General features: G+C 44.7%; 1 protein-coding gene and 1 long non-coding RNA gene across 2 annotated transcripts; both read left to right on the top strand.

The window, feature by feature from the left end:
* Positions 1 to 1,638: 1,638 nt before the first annotated feature.
* LOC149979356 (uncharacterized) lies at positions 1,639 to 3,367 on the top strand. The gene is made up of 2 exons (XR_016484803.1): positions 1,639 to 1,720; positions 3,107 to 3,367. It is a non-coding gene; the product is annotated as an uncharacterized LOC149979356 (long non-coding RNA).
* A 5,194-nt stretch (positions 3,368 to 8,561) lies between these two features.
* On the top strand, positions 8,562 to 11,050 carry LOC110539163 (guanine nucleotide-binding protein G(I)/G(S)/G(O) subunit gamma-T2-like). The gene is made up of 3 exons (XM_021626123.3): positions 8,562 to 8,700; positions 10,084 to 10,173; positions 10,299 to 11,050. The coding sequence occupies exons 2-3, from the start codon at positions 10,090 to 10,092 to the stop codon at positions 10,425 to 10,427; spliced, it is 213 nt and encodes a 70-aa protein (XP_021481798.1). The 5' UTR covers positions 8,562 to 8,700; positions 10,084 to 10,089; the 3' UTR covers positions 10,428 to 11,050.
* Positions 11,051 to 19,631: the final 8,581 nt, after the last annotated feature.

The following is a 19,631-nucleotide window of genomic DNA, read 5'->3' as shown; positions in this document are numbered from 1 at the left end:
ACCTGACAGCTCCCCATGCAAACAAGACCCACACAGATTTGGCTAAGGATTAGGTTAATGGGTACGGTTAGGGTTAGGTTTAAACTATTTTTACGCCCCTCCCAAAAAATACCACCCAAAAAGTCCTGAAATTTAATTGGAAAAAAGCTGTGTGTATGTGTGTGTCCGGTGTTTTCTTGTGTGTGTATGTCAGCTTGTCAGCTGCAATGTGTATTGTAACACAGTGGTCAGGCAATATTCTATTTTAGTTTACCCCTCCCCCCACACACACGAACACATACAAGAGGAAGTTACAGGATTCAGTCATTGATCTAATGGATTAAGACGGACAAGACTCTGAAATGGGATTGGGAGGATTTGACTCAGGAAGCGTTCTGTCTCTGGGCTAAAAGGGTTGGTCTGGGGCAATCTGGGATTGATACACAATTTTGGATGGTTGATATATAGCCATTGATTTTTGAAGAATATCAATAATAAATGCCTCATGAGATTAGTTCAACTGTCTTTCTCCATCACAATCCCAAATATTAGATTTTTAACTAAATTATTGTAAGCTTCAAAACATGGTTAAAACATGAATTTTTATCAAATAGATCAAGAAAATACCATCTATACATGTGACATTGTTACATTTCTCCAGCCCTACAGATGCAGGATCTTCATTTGAGCCAGTTTGCTACAGCAAGAAAATAAGAGTGGTTGATACAATTTCCGTTAGGGCAAATCAAGTCGGACATTTTAAAGTGAAAATTATAAACTTTAGAAGCCTTTTTTAACATTGAATACACTATAAGTTTGCATTTCCGGGCTGTGCAGGAAAATTCTCAACAACAAAAGACTGATCAAATTAAGATACTACATCTGTATTCATCGATCCTACATCTCTATCTGTCTGAGATTGCTCCTTTAATAAGAGATGACAGATATCAAATGGGACAGGCCTCAGGTCCAGGTGGGACAGAAGCAGACGACCAGCAAGGTCACTGTTAAGAGGCAAAACATGTGAGGGATTGGAATTGTTTGAGCAAGTGAAGTCCTGAAGGATTTAGAAAAGTTTGAATGGGGCTTGCCTAGAAACCAACTCATAAGATGCCTGACAATTAAACAATATGTCTTTGTTACTTTGTTATACTGTATAGGTCTTATACTGTAAATGTTCCCCCCCCCCCCCAATTCAATCCATCACAAGGTCTGTAAGTGGACAGTTTTAAAATGATTTCCTGGTCAATCAGAATGCTCATATCCGTGTTCCATTTCAAACTTTTTTCTCCTGTTTCGACCTCTGAGAGTGACCCAGGTGAGAGTGGAAGTTGCTCATAATCAGCACAGATCTAGGGCCAGTTTAAACTTTGAAACCCCATGATAAAGGTCAGGATTGGCATTGTGAGAGCTGATCCAGGACCTGTGGTTTAGGAGCATTTGGCTGGAGCTGATACTCTCTCTCTATGTCCTCCTGTGATACTCAAAGGTAATTTGTGATTTGAGGTTGACGTTTGGCGCAGCTAATTATAATAGACTAATCTGATTAGGAAAGGGGTGGGGGTGGGGGGGGGGGTCTGTACAAGAGTCTCCTCCCAATCTGTCATCGTGCCACCTGGAGAACGTCCTGAAGAGGAGAGTTGAGGAACAGGGTAATCCAGTTGGACAACCCGAACACTGCGGTCCCATAGAGGGCGAGAGACTACACTTTCCCTGCATCGACTGTCCCCACAACCAATAGGTGAGTGTCGGCCCGAGGAGAGGATGTAGCGACTAACTTCAGTCTTGGCCAATAGCCTGGACCAGTGTTCAGGGAGATTCTAGTTTAACTGAGCATTTCACTCAGTTAAATGAATGCATTTAAAAGGTATTTTTTTATTTTTTTATTGAGGGATGGATTTTTTTTTTATTGACGGAAGTCAACAAAGCCATACTACTACATTTCATGTAGTATCAAAATTCGAATAGGATCAATTAATCGATGTGTTTGTATAATTGACTACTCTGAGTTGTTTTCACTATTGTTAGACATGACTCAGAGGTCTCTTTCTAGACTCATAGGCCATATCAATGGCCTTTTTGGGACAGAAATAAATGGATGAATGCAGTGTGTGTTTCCTCAGTGTGGCCAGAAGTCACAATGTAATAAATCTGTTGTTTGCACAACCCACTGTCACAGTTGCTTCCTTACCTGTTATAATTGTTCATGTGACATAAATGCTCGTTTTGGGTTTGGCTGGTTGCCTGATTATGTAGGCACAGCGTGTTGGTAGAGGGTAGGACTGAAGTAGTACCCAAAAAAGAACACCAACCACGTAGCCTTCATGTTTTTCCAAAGTTCAGTTGTATGACATATTCTTTTAGGATAGGGAAGAGTCAACAAGCACAAGGCCATGGAAACAGACATGTCAATAGTTCATTGGTTTGTTCATACAGTCGGATGTCTAAGGCTCCCATTTTGTAGGCCAGCGGATTCATTTCCCCCCCCCCCCCAAAATATAATATGTACTGTATATATTTTGGAACTCAGTCGGGGTATTCTCACATCCCCGTGGCAAAACGGGTAGAATTGCAGGAAATGAACTCTACAACTTAAAAAATGTCTCTCTGCTGTCAAGTGACCAGCGAGCCACTGCGGCCCCTCATGATCAGTTCAGTTCAGTTTTTTTGTGGCCCCCACCCCATCAAAGTTGCCCATCCCTGACCTGACATGTCTTTTACTGTGTAGAGATCAACTCTACTTAAAAACAAGATGTTATTAGACTAGAATTCCTGGCGACTAGCCATACAAACCTACACAATGTATAGGGTGTGGTCTTACTGGGTAATCCTGTCCCGCAACATTCTTTAGCTTGCTGTGACATCCTACAGTTATTTTACCACACATGACAAGGTAAAGATTCAGGTCTGGGTTCAACCCACTAAAGCGCGTTGTTGAAGACTGATACAAGAATATCAAACAAGTATGCCAATCTGTTCAATAAGTGAATCCAGAAGGATTTAGATTCATTTGGATCTTTACTGACGAGCAGCAAGATAAGAGTTACTTGTTATAGCGTGGTGAATGTTTGATGTTTATTTTGTGTGCCCTCTCTCACTGATCCCCCTCCCACTCCTTCCTTCTCAGGGAAAGATGGCTCGGGATATGTCAGACATTGACATCCTGAAGATGGAGCTGGAACAGCTGAAGAAAGAAGTCTCGACACCCAGGGAGCCTGTACGTAAAACCAATGGGTCCATAAAGAGAAGCTCTGTAGCATTACAAAGGCATTACAATCTAAGGTAACACCAAGTAATTGAATGTCCTCAACTTGCTCAACAGCCACAACATTCATTACCAGATTCAGCTGAGGTCTAGAACTTAAGGAATGATTTATACCAAATAAAATGCTCTAAGTTTTAGAGATGTTCAGGACCAGTTTATTACTGGTCACCCATTTCAAAACAGACTGCAACTCTTTGTTAAGGGTTTCACTGACTTCATTAGCTGTGGTTGCTGATGCGTATATGGTTGAATCATCAGCATACATGAACACACATGCTTTGTTTAATGCCAGTGGCAGGTCATAGGTAAAAATAGAAAAGAGTAGAGGGACTAGAGAGCTGCCCTGCGGTACACCACACTTTACATTAGAGAAGCTTCCATCAAAGAAAACCCTTTGAGTTCTATTAGATAGATAGCTCTGAATCCACGATATGGCAGAGGTTGAAAGGCCATAACACATACATTTTTTCAACAACAGGTTATGGTCAGTAATATCAAAGGCTGCACTGAAATCTAACAGTACAGGTCCCACAATCATCTTATCACTTTCTTTCAACCAATCATCCGTCATTTGTGTCAGTGTTGAGTGCCCTTCTCTATAAGCATGCTGAAAGTCTGTTGTTATTTTGTTTACAGAGAAAGAGCATTGTATTTGGTCGAACACAATTTTTAGCAACAGTTTGCTAAGAGCTGGCAGCAAGCTTTTACAGGTCGGCCCCTTTACCACTCTTGGGTAGCGGAATTACTTGGCTTCCCTCCAGCCCTGAGGACAAAGACTTTCCTTCAGGATTCAGATGAAAAATATGACAGATAGGAGGGTCTATATAGTCTCTCAATTTGCAGTAAACATGCTAGTCAGATATGCAGCCAGACTTATTAGCCACTCCTTTTGCCCCATCTCTTTCAACCACACAGTTTTTCAATTCCTCATCAAAAATGTGATCAATACATGTGGATGATCTTGTTCCTGTAGTGTTTGTAAACACCATGGTAGGTTGATTAATAACCTGAACCAGATTACAGGCACTGGTTACAGTGAAAATCTTCCTCTTGAGCGGACAGCGTGATGAAAACCAGTCAATATTCAGGTCCCCAAGAAGGTAGACCTCTCTGTTTACATCACAGACACTATCAAGCATTTCACACATATTATTTAGATACTGACTGTTAGCACTTGTTGGCCTATAGCAACACCCCAAAAGAAAAGGCTTTAGATGTGCCAAATCAACCTGCAACCACAACACTTCAATAACACTTGACATAAGATCTTCTCTAAGCATTACAAGGATATGGCTCTGAATATATACAGCAACCCCTGTCCCATAAGCATTTCTGTCTCTTCTATAGATGTTATATCCTTGTATTGCTATTGCTGTATCATCAAATGAATTATCTAGGTGAGTCTCAGAAATGGCTAATATATGATTGTCATATGAATATGAATATTATCTGATGTTATCAAGTTATTGATTTCATTAACCTCATTTCTAAGGCTACATATATTAATATTGGCTATGTTCAGCCCTTTCCTGGAAAGATTATCAGAGATAGACATAATATTGAAAAGAGCAGACAAAGCAAGATAAAAAAAATATACATTCAGCAGTCCATTAATCAATTGGTGTGTGTGTGTGCTGCAGGGTTGAAGTGGCTCTTTCCAGAACAGCTACCTTGTCCTTGAACCTCAGGAACTTGACTACTATCGGCCTATCACCTGGTCCGGTGGTGGGTTTTCCAGTCCTGTGGGTGTGCTCTACCTCAATCTTCCTGTGGTCCATCTTCAATTTCTCAGAGATCATTTCCCTCACTTTGTCCTCAGACTCCGTCCAGGTCTCATGGAGATTCTGCAATTCCGTCCACAACCATGTTGTTCCGCCTTGATTGTACCTCGAGATAGTCTGATTTATCCGTCAATGTTATCATGGATTCACACACAGAACTGATGTCCTCTCTCAATGACTACAGATTGCTGTCATCTTTCGGTTCTCCTGTTTCAACTCATCAGGGTGACCCTGGGAGAACTGAAAACTGTTCTTCAGGTTCTGGACCTCTCTGGGCAGGTCGTCCATTCCTTTATTAGTTGAATCCACACTTGAAGCTATTTTGTTGTTGTTGTAACAATTGCTTGTGGGACTTTTTGATCATTTAAAAGATCCTTCACGTGCGTCCTCAACGGTACTGCCACCGGTTTTGGTCTTTGTCATGGTAGCTAGCGACGTAGGTCACGCTGTTACTCCTCGCAGCTCCAGACATGGCAGGGCAGCGTGTCCAGTCCCGCTTCAGGACAGGAGCCTTCCCCTGCGCCGGTGCCCAGTCCAGGCAAGGCGTCCAGTCCCGCTCCAAGGTCGGAGCCGTCCTCTGTGCCGAGGCCAAGTCCGGGCACGGCATTCTACCCGGCTCCATGGCCGGACCCGTGGTCTGGGCATGGGCAAAGTCCCGCACCAGAGCCGCCACCAATGCTGGTGGATCCGCGAGTGGAGTGGGTACTTCCCCCCCGCACCGGAGCCGCCACCAACGCTAGATGCCCACCTGGACCCTCCCCTATAGAGTCAGGTTTTGCGGCTGGAGTCTGCACCTTTTGGGGGGGGGGGGGGGGGGGGGGGGGATACTGTCATGCCCTGACCATAGAGAGCCTTTTATTCCTCTATGTTGGTTAGGTCAGGGTGTGACTAGGGTGGGTTATCTAGGTTGTTTTATGTCTATGTTGGCCTGTTATGGTTCCCAATCAGAGGCAGCTGTTTATCATTGTCTCTGATTGGGGATCATATTTAGGCAGCCATTTCCCCACTGGGTTTTTGTGGGATCTTGTTTTTGAGTTAGTGCATGTAGCACCTCTTATGTTACGGTTCGTTGTTTGTTTCTTTTGTTTTTGTAAGTTTCACAAAAATAAAGATGTGGAACTCAGAGCACGCTGCGCCTTGGTCCGTCTCTACACACAACCCGTGACACCAAGCGCTCTTGTGTAGAGAGAGAGAGAGAAACAGCTTGGGAACAGCTTGACAGAGAGAGACAGAGATTTCATTAAAGGTATAAATTATATTTTCTTTCAAACCTTTTATTTTCTTTAAAATCTTTAGTACAGAAATGCATACATATTACAGTTTTTATTATATATTTTTTACTAAAGCTTTATATAGATCATACATATCTTTATTACACATACATATTATTATTACACAACACTTTTGCCAATAAATATTTCTATGTATAATTATTATTATTTTTTAAGTATTTTTTCTTATAAAGAAGTCCTTTAGTATTTTCCTCTGCTTGTAAACCCATAGATTGTAACGTGACACTGCCTTATGCAACCAAGACACACACACACGCACACACACACACACACACACACACACACACACACACACACACACATACTTGGGGGGGGGGGGACAGAGGTCAGGAGGAAGAGCTATTTAATTAATGGAAGGTACATTACTTTTTCTTATAAACCTTTTATTTTCTTAAAAAACTTTAGTACAAAATGCATACATATTACAATTATTCAAAAAGTTAATGTTAATGTTAATTAAGTTAATGTTAATGTCAGCCTAATGTTGTTTTAATAAACCTTTGTATAAAGCATACATATTATTATTACATGTACATATTATTATTATTACACAACACTTTTACCCAATAAATATTTATATGTATAATTATAACTTTTTTTATGTTTTTTTTTAAAGAAGTCCTTGAGTATTTTCCTCAGCTTGTAAACCCACACCTTGTAACCTGACAGCTCCCCATGCAAACAAGACCCACACAGATTTGGCTAAGGATTAGGTTAATGGGTACGGTTAGGGTTAGGTTTAAACTATTTTTACGCCCCTCCCAAAAAATACCGCCCAAAAAGTCCTGAAATTTAATTGGAAAAAAGCTGTGTGTATGTGTGTGTCCGGTGTTTTCTTGTGTGTGTATGTCAGCTTGTCAGCTGCAATGTGTATTGTAACACAGTGGTCACGCAATATTCTATTTTAGTTTACCCCTCCCCCCACACACACGAACACATACAAGAGGAAGTTACAGGATTCAGTCATTGATCTAATGGATTAAGACGGACAAGACTCTGAAATGGGATTGGGAGGATTTGACTCAGGAAGCGTTCTGTCTCTGGGCTAAAAGGGTTGGTCTGGGGCAATCTGGGATTGATACACAATTTTGGATTGTTGATATATAGCCATTGATTTTTGAAGAATATCAATAATAAATGCCTCATGAGATTAGTTCAACTGTCTTTCTCCATCACAATCCCAAATATTAGATTTTTAACTAAATTATTGTAAGCTTCAAAACATGGTTAAAACATGAATTTTTATCAAATAGATCAAGAAAATACCATCTATACATGTGACATTGTTACATTTCTCCAGCCCTACAGATGCAGGATCTTCATTTGAGCCAGTTTGCTACAGCAAGAAAATAAGAGTGGTTGATACAATTTCCGTTAGGGCAAATCAAGTCGGACATTTTAAAGTGAAAATTATAAACTTTAGAAGCCTTTTTTAACATTGAATACACTATAAGTTTGCATTTCCGGGCTGTGCAGGAAAATTCTCAACAACAAAAGACTGATCAAATTAAGATACTACATCTGTATTCATCGATCCTACATCTCTATCTGTCTGAGATTGCTCCTTTAATAAGAGATGACAGATATCAAATGGGACAGGCCTCAGGTCCAGGTGGGACAGAAGCAGACGACCAGCAAGGTCACTGTTAAGAGGCAAAACATGTGAGGGATTGGAATTGTTTGAGCAAGTGAAGTCCTGAAGGATTTAGAAAAGTTTGAATGGGGCTTGCCTAGAAACCAACTCATAAGATGCCTGACAATTAAACAATATGTCTTTGTTACTTTGTTATACTGTATAGGTCTTATACTGTAAATGTTCCCCCCCCCCCCAATTCAATCCATCACAAGGTCTGTAAGTGGACAGTTTTAAAATGATTTCCTGGTCAATCAGAATGCTCATATCCGTGTTCCATTTCAAACTTTTTTCTCCTGTTTCGACCTCTGAGAGTGACCCAGGTGAGAGTGGAAGTTGCTCATAATCAGCACAGATCTAGGGCCAGTTTAAACTTTGAAACCCCATGATAAAGGTCAGGATTGGCATTGTGAGAGCTGATCCAGGACCTGTGGTTTAGGAGCATTTGGCTGGAGCTGATACTCTCGCTCTATGTCCTCCTGTGATACTCAAAGGTAATTTGTGATTTGAGGTTGACGTTTGGCGCAGCTAATTATAATAGACTAATCTGATTAGGAAAGGGGTGGGGGTGGGGGGGGGGGGGGGTCTGTACAAGAGTCTCCTCCCAATCTGTCATCGTGCCACCTGGAGAACGTCCTGAAGAGGAGAGTTGAGGAACAGGGTAATCCAGTTGGACAACCCGAACACTGCGGTCCCATAGAGGGCGAGAGACTACACTTTCCCTGCATCGACTGTCCCCACAACCAATAGGTGAGTGTCGGCCCGAGGAGAGGATGTAGCGACTAACTTCAGTCTTGGCCAATAGCCTGGACCAGTGTTCAGGGAGATTCTAGCTCAACTGAGCATTTCACTCAGTTAAATGAATGCATTTAAAACGTATTTTTTTATTGAGGGATGGATTTTTTTTTATTGACGGAAGTCAACAAAGCCATACTACTACATTTCATGTAGTATCAAAATTCGAATAGGATCAATTAATCGATGTGTTTGTATAATTGACTACTCTGAGTTGTTTTCACTATTGTTAGACATGACTCAGAGGTCTCTTTCTAGACTCATAGGCCATATCAATGGCCTTTTTGGGACAGAAATAAATGGATGAATGCAGTGTGTGTTTCCTCAGTGTGGCCAGAAGTCACAATGTAATAAATCTGTTGTTTGCACAACCCACTGTCACAGTTGCTTCCTTACCTGTTATAATTGTTCATGTGACATAAATGCTCGTTTTGGGTTTGGCTGGTTGCCTGATTATGTAGGCACAGCGTGTTGGTAGAGGGTAGGACTGAAGTAGTACCCAAAAAAGAACACCAACCACGTAGCCTTCATGTTTTTCCAAAGTTCAGTTGTATGACATATTCTTTTAGGATAGGGAAGAGTCAACAAGCACAAGGCCATGGAAACAGACATGTCAATAGTTCATTGGTTTGTTCATACAGTCGGATGTCTAAGGCTCCCATTTTGTAGGCCAGCGGATTCATTCCCCCCCCCCCCCCCCCAAAATATAATATGTACTGTATATATTTTGGAACTCAGTCGGGGTATTCTCACATCCCCGTGGCAAAACGGGTAGAATTGCAGGAAATGAACTCTACAACTTAAAAAATGTCTCTCTGCTGTCAAGTGACCAGCGAGCCACTGCGGCCCCTCATGATCAGTTCAGTTCAGTTTTTTTGTGGCCCCCACCCCACCAAAGTTGCCCATCCCTGACCTGACATGTCTTTTACTGTGTAGAGATCAACTCTACTTAAAAACAAGATGTTATTAGACTAGAATTCCTGGCGACTAGCCATACAAACCTACACAATGTATAGGGTGTGGTCTTACTGGGTAATCCTGTCCCGCAACATTCTTTAGCTTGCTGTGACATCCTACAGTTATTTTACCACACATGACAAGGTAAAGATTCAGGTCTGGGTTCAACCCACTAAAGCGCGTTGTTGAAGACTGATACAAGAATATCAAACAAGTATGCCAATCTGTTCAATAAGTGAATCCAGAAGGATTTAGATTCATTTGGATCTTTACTGACGAGCAGCAAGATACATAAGAGTTACTTGTTATAGCGTGGTGAATGTTTGATGTTTATTTTGTGTGCCCTCTCTCACTGATCCCCTCCCCCTCCTTCCTTCTCAGGGAAAGATGGCTCGGGATATGTCAGACATTGACATCCTGAAGATGGAGCTGGAACAGCTGAAGAAAGAAGTCTCGACACCCAGGGAGCCTGTACGTAAAACCAATGGGTCCATAAAGAGAAGCTCTGTAGCATTACAAAGGCATCACCGTGCACTGATACAGTCCCATTGAACTGAATTAGAATGCTTCTATTGACCCCTCTCCGTTTCTCTTAGGTGTCCAAGACATCCAAGGACACCATGGACTGGTGTGAGGCTGCGTCTGGTACCGACCTCCTGATAACAGGAGTACCAGATGATAAGAACCCCTATAAGCCTGAGAAGGGAGGCTGCATAATCACCTAGCCCTCCCGGGGGACAAACAGCCCCAGGTGGGACACAGGGAAAAACATCATGTTGTACTTACATAGGAACACATGGCAAACGTATTGCAGCTATGTATCACTCTTTACAGGGCTGAAGAGGCTGAAACTGGAGAGAAAAAATCGGAGAGACATCCACTAAGTTAGCCAGTTTAGGACAACACAACATGTCACACTGACTAGGCTACACAAAGTCACCTGAGGCCACTGGGAGCTGAGGAGGAGATTTATCCAGGGATGATTCAGGGGATTAGAGGGATCACTTGGTTACAATGGTGTCCTTCCTTTCTCCTTGAAGACCTATGACCCTATCCCCCTCACCTGTCAGTTGCCTCTGGCAGATATAGAGCTTCCAAACAGGCTCTGGAATGTTCCAATTGCACCCACCACTGACTGGCTTTTGTTTTGCTTGTAAATAAAGTGTACCCAGTACGGCAGTTTCTTTGACGTCTTTTGGTTCTCTCTGTGACTTCTCTCTGTGACTTCTCTCTGTGACATCTCTCTTGTTTTGCACCTCATATGAACATGGATCCTCTCATGCTGCACGTGTCCCTTGATTCAATCAAGTTGTAATGTACGTTTTAGAAATAAACATTTGTATCAGGAGGTGGGTTGATGTGTGATATATCACCGTGAGCTGATACAGACCCATTGAACTAGAACGTTGAATTGTAAGAATTCAAACTCTTTTTCAGTCACACTTTATTTGGATAGTCTCATACTGATGATCTACAGATTGTTTGTTGATAGTATGCCAATCTCTTGATATCCAACAGCTTGTTAAGGTTCCAGTTAAGGTTTGAATAAGGGTAAGGGTTAAGGTAAGGGTAACAGTTACCTTTAGGGTTAGGATAAAGGTTAAGGTTAGTAGTTAGGTGAAATGTTGAAAGTGGTCAGGATTAGCCGGATCAAGTGGGCCGACCGCACCCTCTCCTGGAGGTGGGCCGCTGTACAGCCACTACTGATGAGCTCACCTGAGGCCAATTGACTGATTATTGTTTGTGCTATCTTAAGGACCTGACTGAAGGGGCAGAATGATTATGAACCGGAGATGGTGAATATGGTGAATTCCAGGACAGTAGGACGCCCTGTTATAGGTTTGGCTCAAGCTGTTGGTACCAACTGTTAGTTGTTTTTGTTGGTTTTGTTTGGATAGCCATTACCCTGGCCTTTGTTTGTACGGTCCCGGGGAGAGTTGAAAGAATAACTCCCGAAACAGTTTCCTTCTTTTTGTTGAAGTCACGTCTCTGTGTCTCATTTCGTGCTGTCCCGCCCAGGATTTTGTCAGTGGATAGGTATGGCCTTTCACAAAAAGTTATTGAACTACAAAGCATCTACTTGGGACTATCCAAATAAGTGGTGTCACTCTCTCTCTCTCGCTGCATGAATGGCAAAACTACTGTAGTTAAAGCAAAGTGAGATAAGGACAATAACAGTAAAAAAACAAATAATAGTCATGGTGATTAGAGAGGAAATGTCTATACAGTTAAAGTTGGAAGTTTACATACACCTTAACCAAATACATTTAAACTCAGTTTCACATTTAATCCTAGTAAAAATTACCAGGCTTAGGTCAGTTAGGATCACCACTTTATTTCAAGAATGTGAAATTTCAGAATAATAGTAGAGAGAATGATCTATTTCAGCTTTTATTTATTTTATCACATTCCCAGTGGGTCAGAAGTTTACATAAACTCAATTAGTATTTGGTAGCATTGCCTTTAAATTGTTTAACTTGGGTCAAATGTTTTGGGTAGCTTTCCACAAGCTTCCCACAATAAGTTGGGTGAATTTTGGACCATTCCTCTTGACAGAGCTGGTGTAACTGAGTCGGGTTTGTAGGCCTCCTTGATCGCACACGCTTTTTCAGTTCTGCCCACAGATTTTCTATAGGATTGAGGTCAGGGCTTTGTGATGGCCACTCCAATACCTTGACTTTGTTGTCCTTAAGCCATTTTGCCACAACTTTGGAAGTATGCTTGGGGTCATTGTCCATTTGGAAAACCCATTTGCAACCAAGCTTTAACTTCCTGACTGATGTATTGAGATGTTGCTTCAATATATCTACATAATTTTCCTCCCTCATGATGCCATCTATGTTGTGAAGTACACCAGTCCCTCCTGCAGCAAAGCACCACCACAACATGATGCTGCCACCCCTGTGCTTCACGGTTGGGATGGTGTTCTTTGGCTTGCAAGCCTCCCCCTTTTTACTCCAAACATAACAATGGTCATTATGGCCTAGCAGTTCTATTTTTTTTCATCAGACCAGAGGACATTTGTCCAAAAAGTACGATCTTTGTCCCCATGTGCAGTTGCAAACAGCAGTCTGGCTTTTTTATTGCGGTTTTGGAGCAGTGGCTTCTTCCTTGCTTAGTGGCCTTTCAGGTTATGTTGATATAGGACTCGTTTTACTGTGGATGTAGATACTTTTGTACCTGTTTCCTCCAGTATCTTCACAAGGTCCTTTGCTGATCTGGGATTGATTTGGACTTTTCGCACCAAAGTACATTCATCTCTAGGAGACAGAATGTGTCTCCTTCCTGAGCGGTACGACGGCTGTGTGGTCCCATGGTGTTTATACTTGCATACTATTGTTTGTACAGTTGAGCGTTGTACCTTCAGGCGTTTGGAAATTGCTCCCAAGGATGAACTAGATTTGTGGAAGCTTACATTTTTTTCTGAGGTCTTGGCTGATTTCTTTTGATTTTCCCATGATGTCAAGCAAAGAGGCACTGGGTTAGAATGTAGGCATTGAAATACATCCACAGGTACACCTACACCTTCTAAAGCCATGACATAATTTTCTGGAATTTTCCAAGCTGTTTAAAGGCACAGTCAACTTCTGACCCACTGGAATAGAGATACAATGAATTATATGTGAAATAATCTGTCTGTAAACAATTGCACAAAGTAGATGTCCTAACTGACTTGCCAAAACTATAGTTTGTTAACAAGAAATTTGTGGAGTGGTTGAAAAATGAGTTTTAATGACTCCAACCTAAGTTTATGTAAACTTCCGACTTCAACTGTATATATATATATATATACAAGTAAAATAAAGGAAACACCAACATAAAGTTTCTTAATGAATAGGGTTTTGGGCCACCCTCCCTCTATTAGAGGGATGCGACACCATTCTTCCACAATAAATTCCACAATTCGGTGTTTTGCTGATGGTGGTGGAAAACACTGTCTCAGGTGCCGCTCCAGAATCTCCCATAAGTGTTCATTTGGGTTGAGATCTGGTGACAGAGACGGCCATATGGTTTACATCGTTTTCATGCTCATCAAACCAATCAGTGACCACTCGTGCCCTGTGGACGGGAGCATTGTCATCTTGGAAGAGACCCCTCCCTTAAGGATATAAATTATTCACCATTGGTTGAGGGTGATTGTAACGGTTTTCCTCCTCTTCTGAGGAGGAGTAGGAAGGATCGGACCAATATGCAGCGTGGTAAGTGTTTGTCATTTTATTCAACTGAACTGAACACCACAATACAAAGTAAACAAAAAGAACAACCGAAACAGTTCCGTCTGGTAACTAATACAAAGACAGAAAACAACTACCCACTAATCATAGTGGGAAAACAGGCTGCCCAATTTTTCCGTTTTTGATTTGTTAAAAAAGTTTGAAATATCCAATAAATGTCGTTCCACTTCATGATTGTGTCCCACTTGTTGTTGATTCTTCACAAAAAAATACAGTTTTATGTCTTTATGTTTGAAGCCTGAAATGTGGCAAAAGGTCGCAAAGTTCAAGGGGGCCGAATACTTTCACAAGGCACTGTATGTGTAAAATATTATTGTTCTCAGATTTTTTTATTGATAGATTTTATTCATAGATTGTTTTTGCAAAAAGCTATATATCCATTGTTTAGCTGGAATGGAATGTTCATATCCTGTATATTCACCTAGCTATCTTAAAATGAATGCACTTGCTGTAAGGCACTCTGGATAAGAGCATCTGCTGAATGACTAAAATGTCAAATGTAAATGTTTTACATAGAGATCTCATATCTGTCACAAATGTATAATTTGTACATTTCTTTTTAATTGTTTTTGTTATTTGTTACATTTGACTGTGTAAATCCTAGCAGTACTATTTATTTATCTGAGAGTTAGGCATTTTGCATTTGCATTTATTTGTCTCTCTGAAATGAAACCATTTATTTCACTATGCAAGTCAGTTAAGAACAAATTCTTATTTAGAATGACAGGAACAGTGGGTTAACTGCCTTGTTCAGGGGTAGAACATCAGATTTTTACCTTGTCAGCTCGGGGATTTGAGCCGCCAACCTTTTGGATACTGGCCCAACGCTCTAACCAAATACATGTCTATCATTGAACAGCCCCATGCCATGATTAGATGGTTAAAAAAACACACCAATCTCTTTCCTAATTTCTTTCAATAATAAAAAGCTAATTTAGCAAAATACAATTTTTTTATATATAGCATTTTGGAAAGAAATCTCATACTGTGCCTTCAGAATGTATTCATACCCCTACACATTTTGTTGTGTTACACCCTAATTTCAAAATTGATTAAATCGTTCACCCATTTACACACAATACTCCAGAATGACAAAGTGAAAACCATGTTTTTAGACATTTTTGCAAATGTATAAAAATAATCAAATAAATATCAAATTTTCATAAGAATTCACAACCCTGAGTCTACATATTTTAGAATCCTATTTGACAGCAATTACAGCTGTGAATCTTTCTGGGTAAGTCTAAGAGTTTTGCACACCTGGGTTGTACAATATTTGCCCATTCATTATTTTTTAAATTCTTAAAGCACTGTCAAATTGATGGTTGATCATTGCTAGACAACCATTTTCAAGTATTGCCATAGATCTTATGCAGATTTATGTCAAACTGTAACTCAGCCCCTCAGGAATATTCACTGTCTTCTTGGTAAGCAACTCCGGTGTAGATTTGGCATTGTGTTTTAGGTTATTGTCCTGCTGAAAGTAAATTAATCTCCCAGTGTCTGATGGAAAGCAGAGTGAACCAGGTTTTCTTCTAGGTTTTTTCCAGTGCTTAGCTCCATCCGTTAATTTCTTTATCCTGAAAAACTCCCCAGCCCTTAACAACTACAAGCACACCTATAACATGATGCAGCCACCTGCATCTACCTGTAAAAACGGCCATCTCGTCTCCTTTCCAAAATCCCAACTGTCTTTTGGTTTTCCTATTGGGATAAGGTCACGCCAATCATCATAATTGTATTTGCCAATCAGCAGCCTTCTTTCCCAGGACTTAGTGTAATACCCGACCAGGCAGGGCCAAGGGCCTCAGGGTTAGGGAGGTAGTCTGTAGTTTCCATTCTGATGATCAACCTGTTTTTCTCTATGGCTTATTTTACCTCAGAAGAAATTGCTTTTCTTTCTGCTGTTATTGTGCGTGCAGCTAAATGGAAGTGCCAAAATCTTGATGTTTTGTTGTTTGGAGCTAAATAGTGTCTGTTGTAAATTGGTCCTCAATAGGTCCTCAATGATGTCACCATTGCCCTTGATTCTAAGCAATGTTGTGCTGCTATTTCTATTGACTTGGCCGAAGCTTTTGATACAGTAGACCATTCCATTATTGTGGGCCAGCTAAGTATTGGTGTCTCTGAGGGGTCTTTGGCCTGGTTTGCTAACTACCTCTCTCGAAGAGTGCAGTGTATAAAGTCAGAAAATCTTCTCTCAGCCACTGCCTGTCACCAAGGGAGTACATCAAGGCTCAATCCTAGACCCCATGCTCTTCTCAATTTACATCAACAACATAGCTCAGGCAGTAGGAAGCTCTCTCATCCATTTATATGCAGATGATAGTCTTATACTCAGCTGGCCCCTCCCTGGATTGTGTTAAATGCTCTACAACAAAGCTTTCTTAGTTTCCAACACACTTTCTCTACCCTAAACCTTGTTCTGAACACCTCCAACACAAAGGTCATGTGGTTTGGTAAGAATGCCCTTCTCCCCACAGGTGTGATTACTACCTCTGAGTGTTTAGAGCTTGAGGTGGTCACCTCATACAAGTACTTGGGAGTATGGCTAGACAGTACACTGTCCTTCTCTCAGCACATATCAAATCTGCAGGCTAAAGTTAACTCTAGACTTGGTTTCCTTTATTGTAATCGCTCCTCTTTCACCCCAAGCTGCCAAACTAACCCTGATTCAGATGACCATCCTACCCATGCTAGATTACATTATCATTTATAGATCGGCAAGTAAGGGTGCTTTCGAGTTCTTTACCATTCGGCTATCAGATCCGCCACCAACGCTCCTTATAGGACACATTGTAAGGGCGTTCGTCTGTAGGAGGAAGAGAAGCGGACCAAAGCGCAGCGTGGTGGTTATTCATGTTTTAATAAATCGCTACACATGAACAAACTAACAAAAACAAGAGATGTGAAAACGCAAAACAGTCCTATCCTGTGACACCAAACACAGTGACAGGAACAATCACCCACAAACACACAGTGAAACCCAGGCTACCTAAGTATGGTTCTCAATCAGAGACAACTAATGACACCTGCCTCTGATTGAGAACCATACTAGGCCGAAAACATAGAAATGCCCCAAAACACAGAAAAACAAACATAGACTGCCCACCCAACTCACGCCCTGACCATACTAAATAAATACAAAACAACAGAAATAGAGGTCAGAACGTGACAGTACCCCCCCCCCAAAGGTGCGGACTCCGGCCGCAAAACCTTGACCTATAGGGGAGGGTCTGGGTGGGCGTCTGTCCGCGGTGGCGGCTCTGGCGCGGGACGCGGACCCCACTTCACCATTGTCTTAGTCCGCCTTATTGTCCGCCTCCCTGGCTTACTCACCATGACCACCCCTCTCAATGACCCCACTGGACAGAGGGGCTGCTCGGGACAGAGGGGCAGCTCGGGACAGAGGTGAAGCAGCTGCTCGGGACAGAGGGACAGCTGCTCGGGACAGAGGGGCGATAGCAGCTCGGGACAGAGGGGCGATAGCAGTTCGGGACAGAGGGGCGATAGCAGCTCGGGACAGAGGGGCGATAGCAGCTCGGGACAGAGGGGCGGCAGCTGCTCGGGACAGAGGGGCGGCTGCTCGGGACAGAGGGACAGCTGCTCGGGACAGAGGGACAGCTGCTCGGGACAGAGGGGCAGCTGCTCGGGACAGAGGGGCAGCTGCTCGGGACAGAGGGGCGGCAGCAGCTTGGGACAGAGGGGCGGCAGCTGCTCTGGACAGAGGGGCAGCTGCTCGGGCGGCCCCTGGCTGACTGACGGCACTGGCGGCCCCTGGCTTACTGGCGGCACTGGCGGCCCCTGGCTTACTGGCGGCCCCTGGCTGACTGGCGGCCCCTGGCTTACTGGCGGCACTGGCGGCCCCTGGCTGACTTGCGGCACTGGCGGCCCCTGGCTGACTGGCGGCACTGGCGGCCCCTGGCTGACTGGCGGCACTGGCGGCCCCTGGCTGACTGGCGGCACTGGCGGCCCCTGGCTGACTGGCGGCACTGGCGGCCCCTGGCTGACTGGCGGCACTGGCGGCCCCTGGCTGACTGGCGGCACTGGCGGCCCCTGGCTGACTGGCGGCACTGGCGGCCCCTGGCTGACTGGCGGCACTGGCGGCCCCTGGCTGACGGGCGGCACTGGCGGCCCCTGGCTGACGGGCGGCACTGGCGGCCCCTGGCAGACGGGCGGCACTGGCGGCTCCTGGCAGACGGGCGGCACTGGCGGCTCCTGGCAGACGGGCGGCACTGGCGGCGCTGGGCAGACGGGCGGCACTGGCGGCGCTGGGCAGACGGGCGGCGTTGGCGGCGCTGGGCAGACGGGCGGCGTTGGCGGCGCTGGGCAGACGGGAGGCTCAGCTGGTGCTGGGCAGACGGGAAGCTCAGCTGGCGCTGGGCAGACGGGAAGCTCAGCTGGCGCTGGGCAGACGGGAAGCTCCGGCAACGCTGGAGAAAAGGAAGGCCCTGGTAGCGCCGGAGAGGCGGGAGACTCCGGCAGCGGCGCCGGACAGGCGGGAGGCTCCGGCAGCGGCGCCGGACAGGCGGGAGGCTCCGGCAGCGGCGCCGGACAGGCGGGAGGCTCCGGCAGAGGCGCCGGACAGGCGGGAGGCCCTGGCAGAGGCGCCGGACAGGCGGGAGGCTCCGGCAGCGGCGCCGGACAGGCGAGAGGCTCCGGCAGAGGCGCCGGACAGGCGAGAGGCTCCGGCAGAGGCGCCGGACAGGTGGGAGGCTCCGGCAGCGCTGGAGAGGAGGAAGGCTCTGGTAGCGCCGGAGAGGCGGGAGACTCCGGCAGCGCTGGAGAGGAGAGAGCCCCTGCAAGGATGGGCCGGAGAGACAGCCTGGTACGGGGAGCTGCCACCGGAGGGCTGGTGCGTGGAGGTGGTGACGGATAGACCGGGCCGTGCAGGCGCACTGGAGCTCTTGAGCACCGAGCCTGCCCAACCTTACCCGGTTGGATGGTCCCGGTCGCCCTGCCAGTGCGGCGAGGTGGAATAGCCCGCACTGGGCTATGCAGGCGAACCGGGGACACCATGCGCAAGGCTGGTGCCATGTAAGCCGGCCCAAGGAGACGCACTGGAGACCAGATGCGTAGAGCCGGCTTCATGGCACTTGGCTCGATGCCCACTCTAGCCCGGCCGATACGCGGAGCTGGAATGTACCGCACCGGGCTGTGTACCCGCACTGGGGACACCGTGCGCTCCACAGCATAACACGGTGCCTGCCCGGTCTCTCTAGCCCCCCGGTAACCACAGGAAGTTGGCTCAGGTCTCCTACCTGGCGTAGCCATACTCCCTGTTAGCCCCCCCCCAAGAAATTTTTGGGGCTGACTCCCGGGCTTCCTTGCCAACCGTGTTCCCTCATATCGCCGGCTCCTCTCTCCGGCTGCCTCTGCTCTCCTCGCTGCCTCCACCTGTTCCCATGGAAGGCGATCCTTTCCCGCCAGGATCTCCTCCCATGTGTAGCAACCCTTGCCGTCCAACACATCATCCCAAGTCCATTCCTCCTTGTGCCGCTGTTGCCCGTTACCACGCCGCTTGGTCCTGTTGCGGTGGGTGATTCTGTAAGGGCGTTCGTCTGTAGGAGGAAGAGAAGCGGACCAAAGCGCAGCGTGGTGGTTATTCATGTTTTAATAAATCGCTACACATGAACAAACTAACAAAAACAAGAAATGTGAAAACGCAAAACAGTCCTATCCTGTGACACCAAA

The sequence above is a fragment of the Oncorhynchus mykiss genome, chromosome 12, assembly GCF_057628025.1.
Source record: "Oncorhynchus mykiss isolate SJ-2025 chromosome 12, ASM5762802v1, whole genome shotgun sequence".
NCBI lineage: Eukaryota > Metazoa > Chordata > Actinopteri > Salmoniformes > Salmonidae > Oncorhynchus > Oncorhynchus mykiss.
The sequence above is the reverse complement of the archived record's forward strand: the minus strand, read 5'-3'. Positions and strand labels throughout refer to the sequence as shown.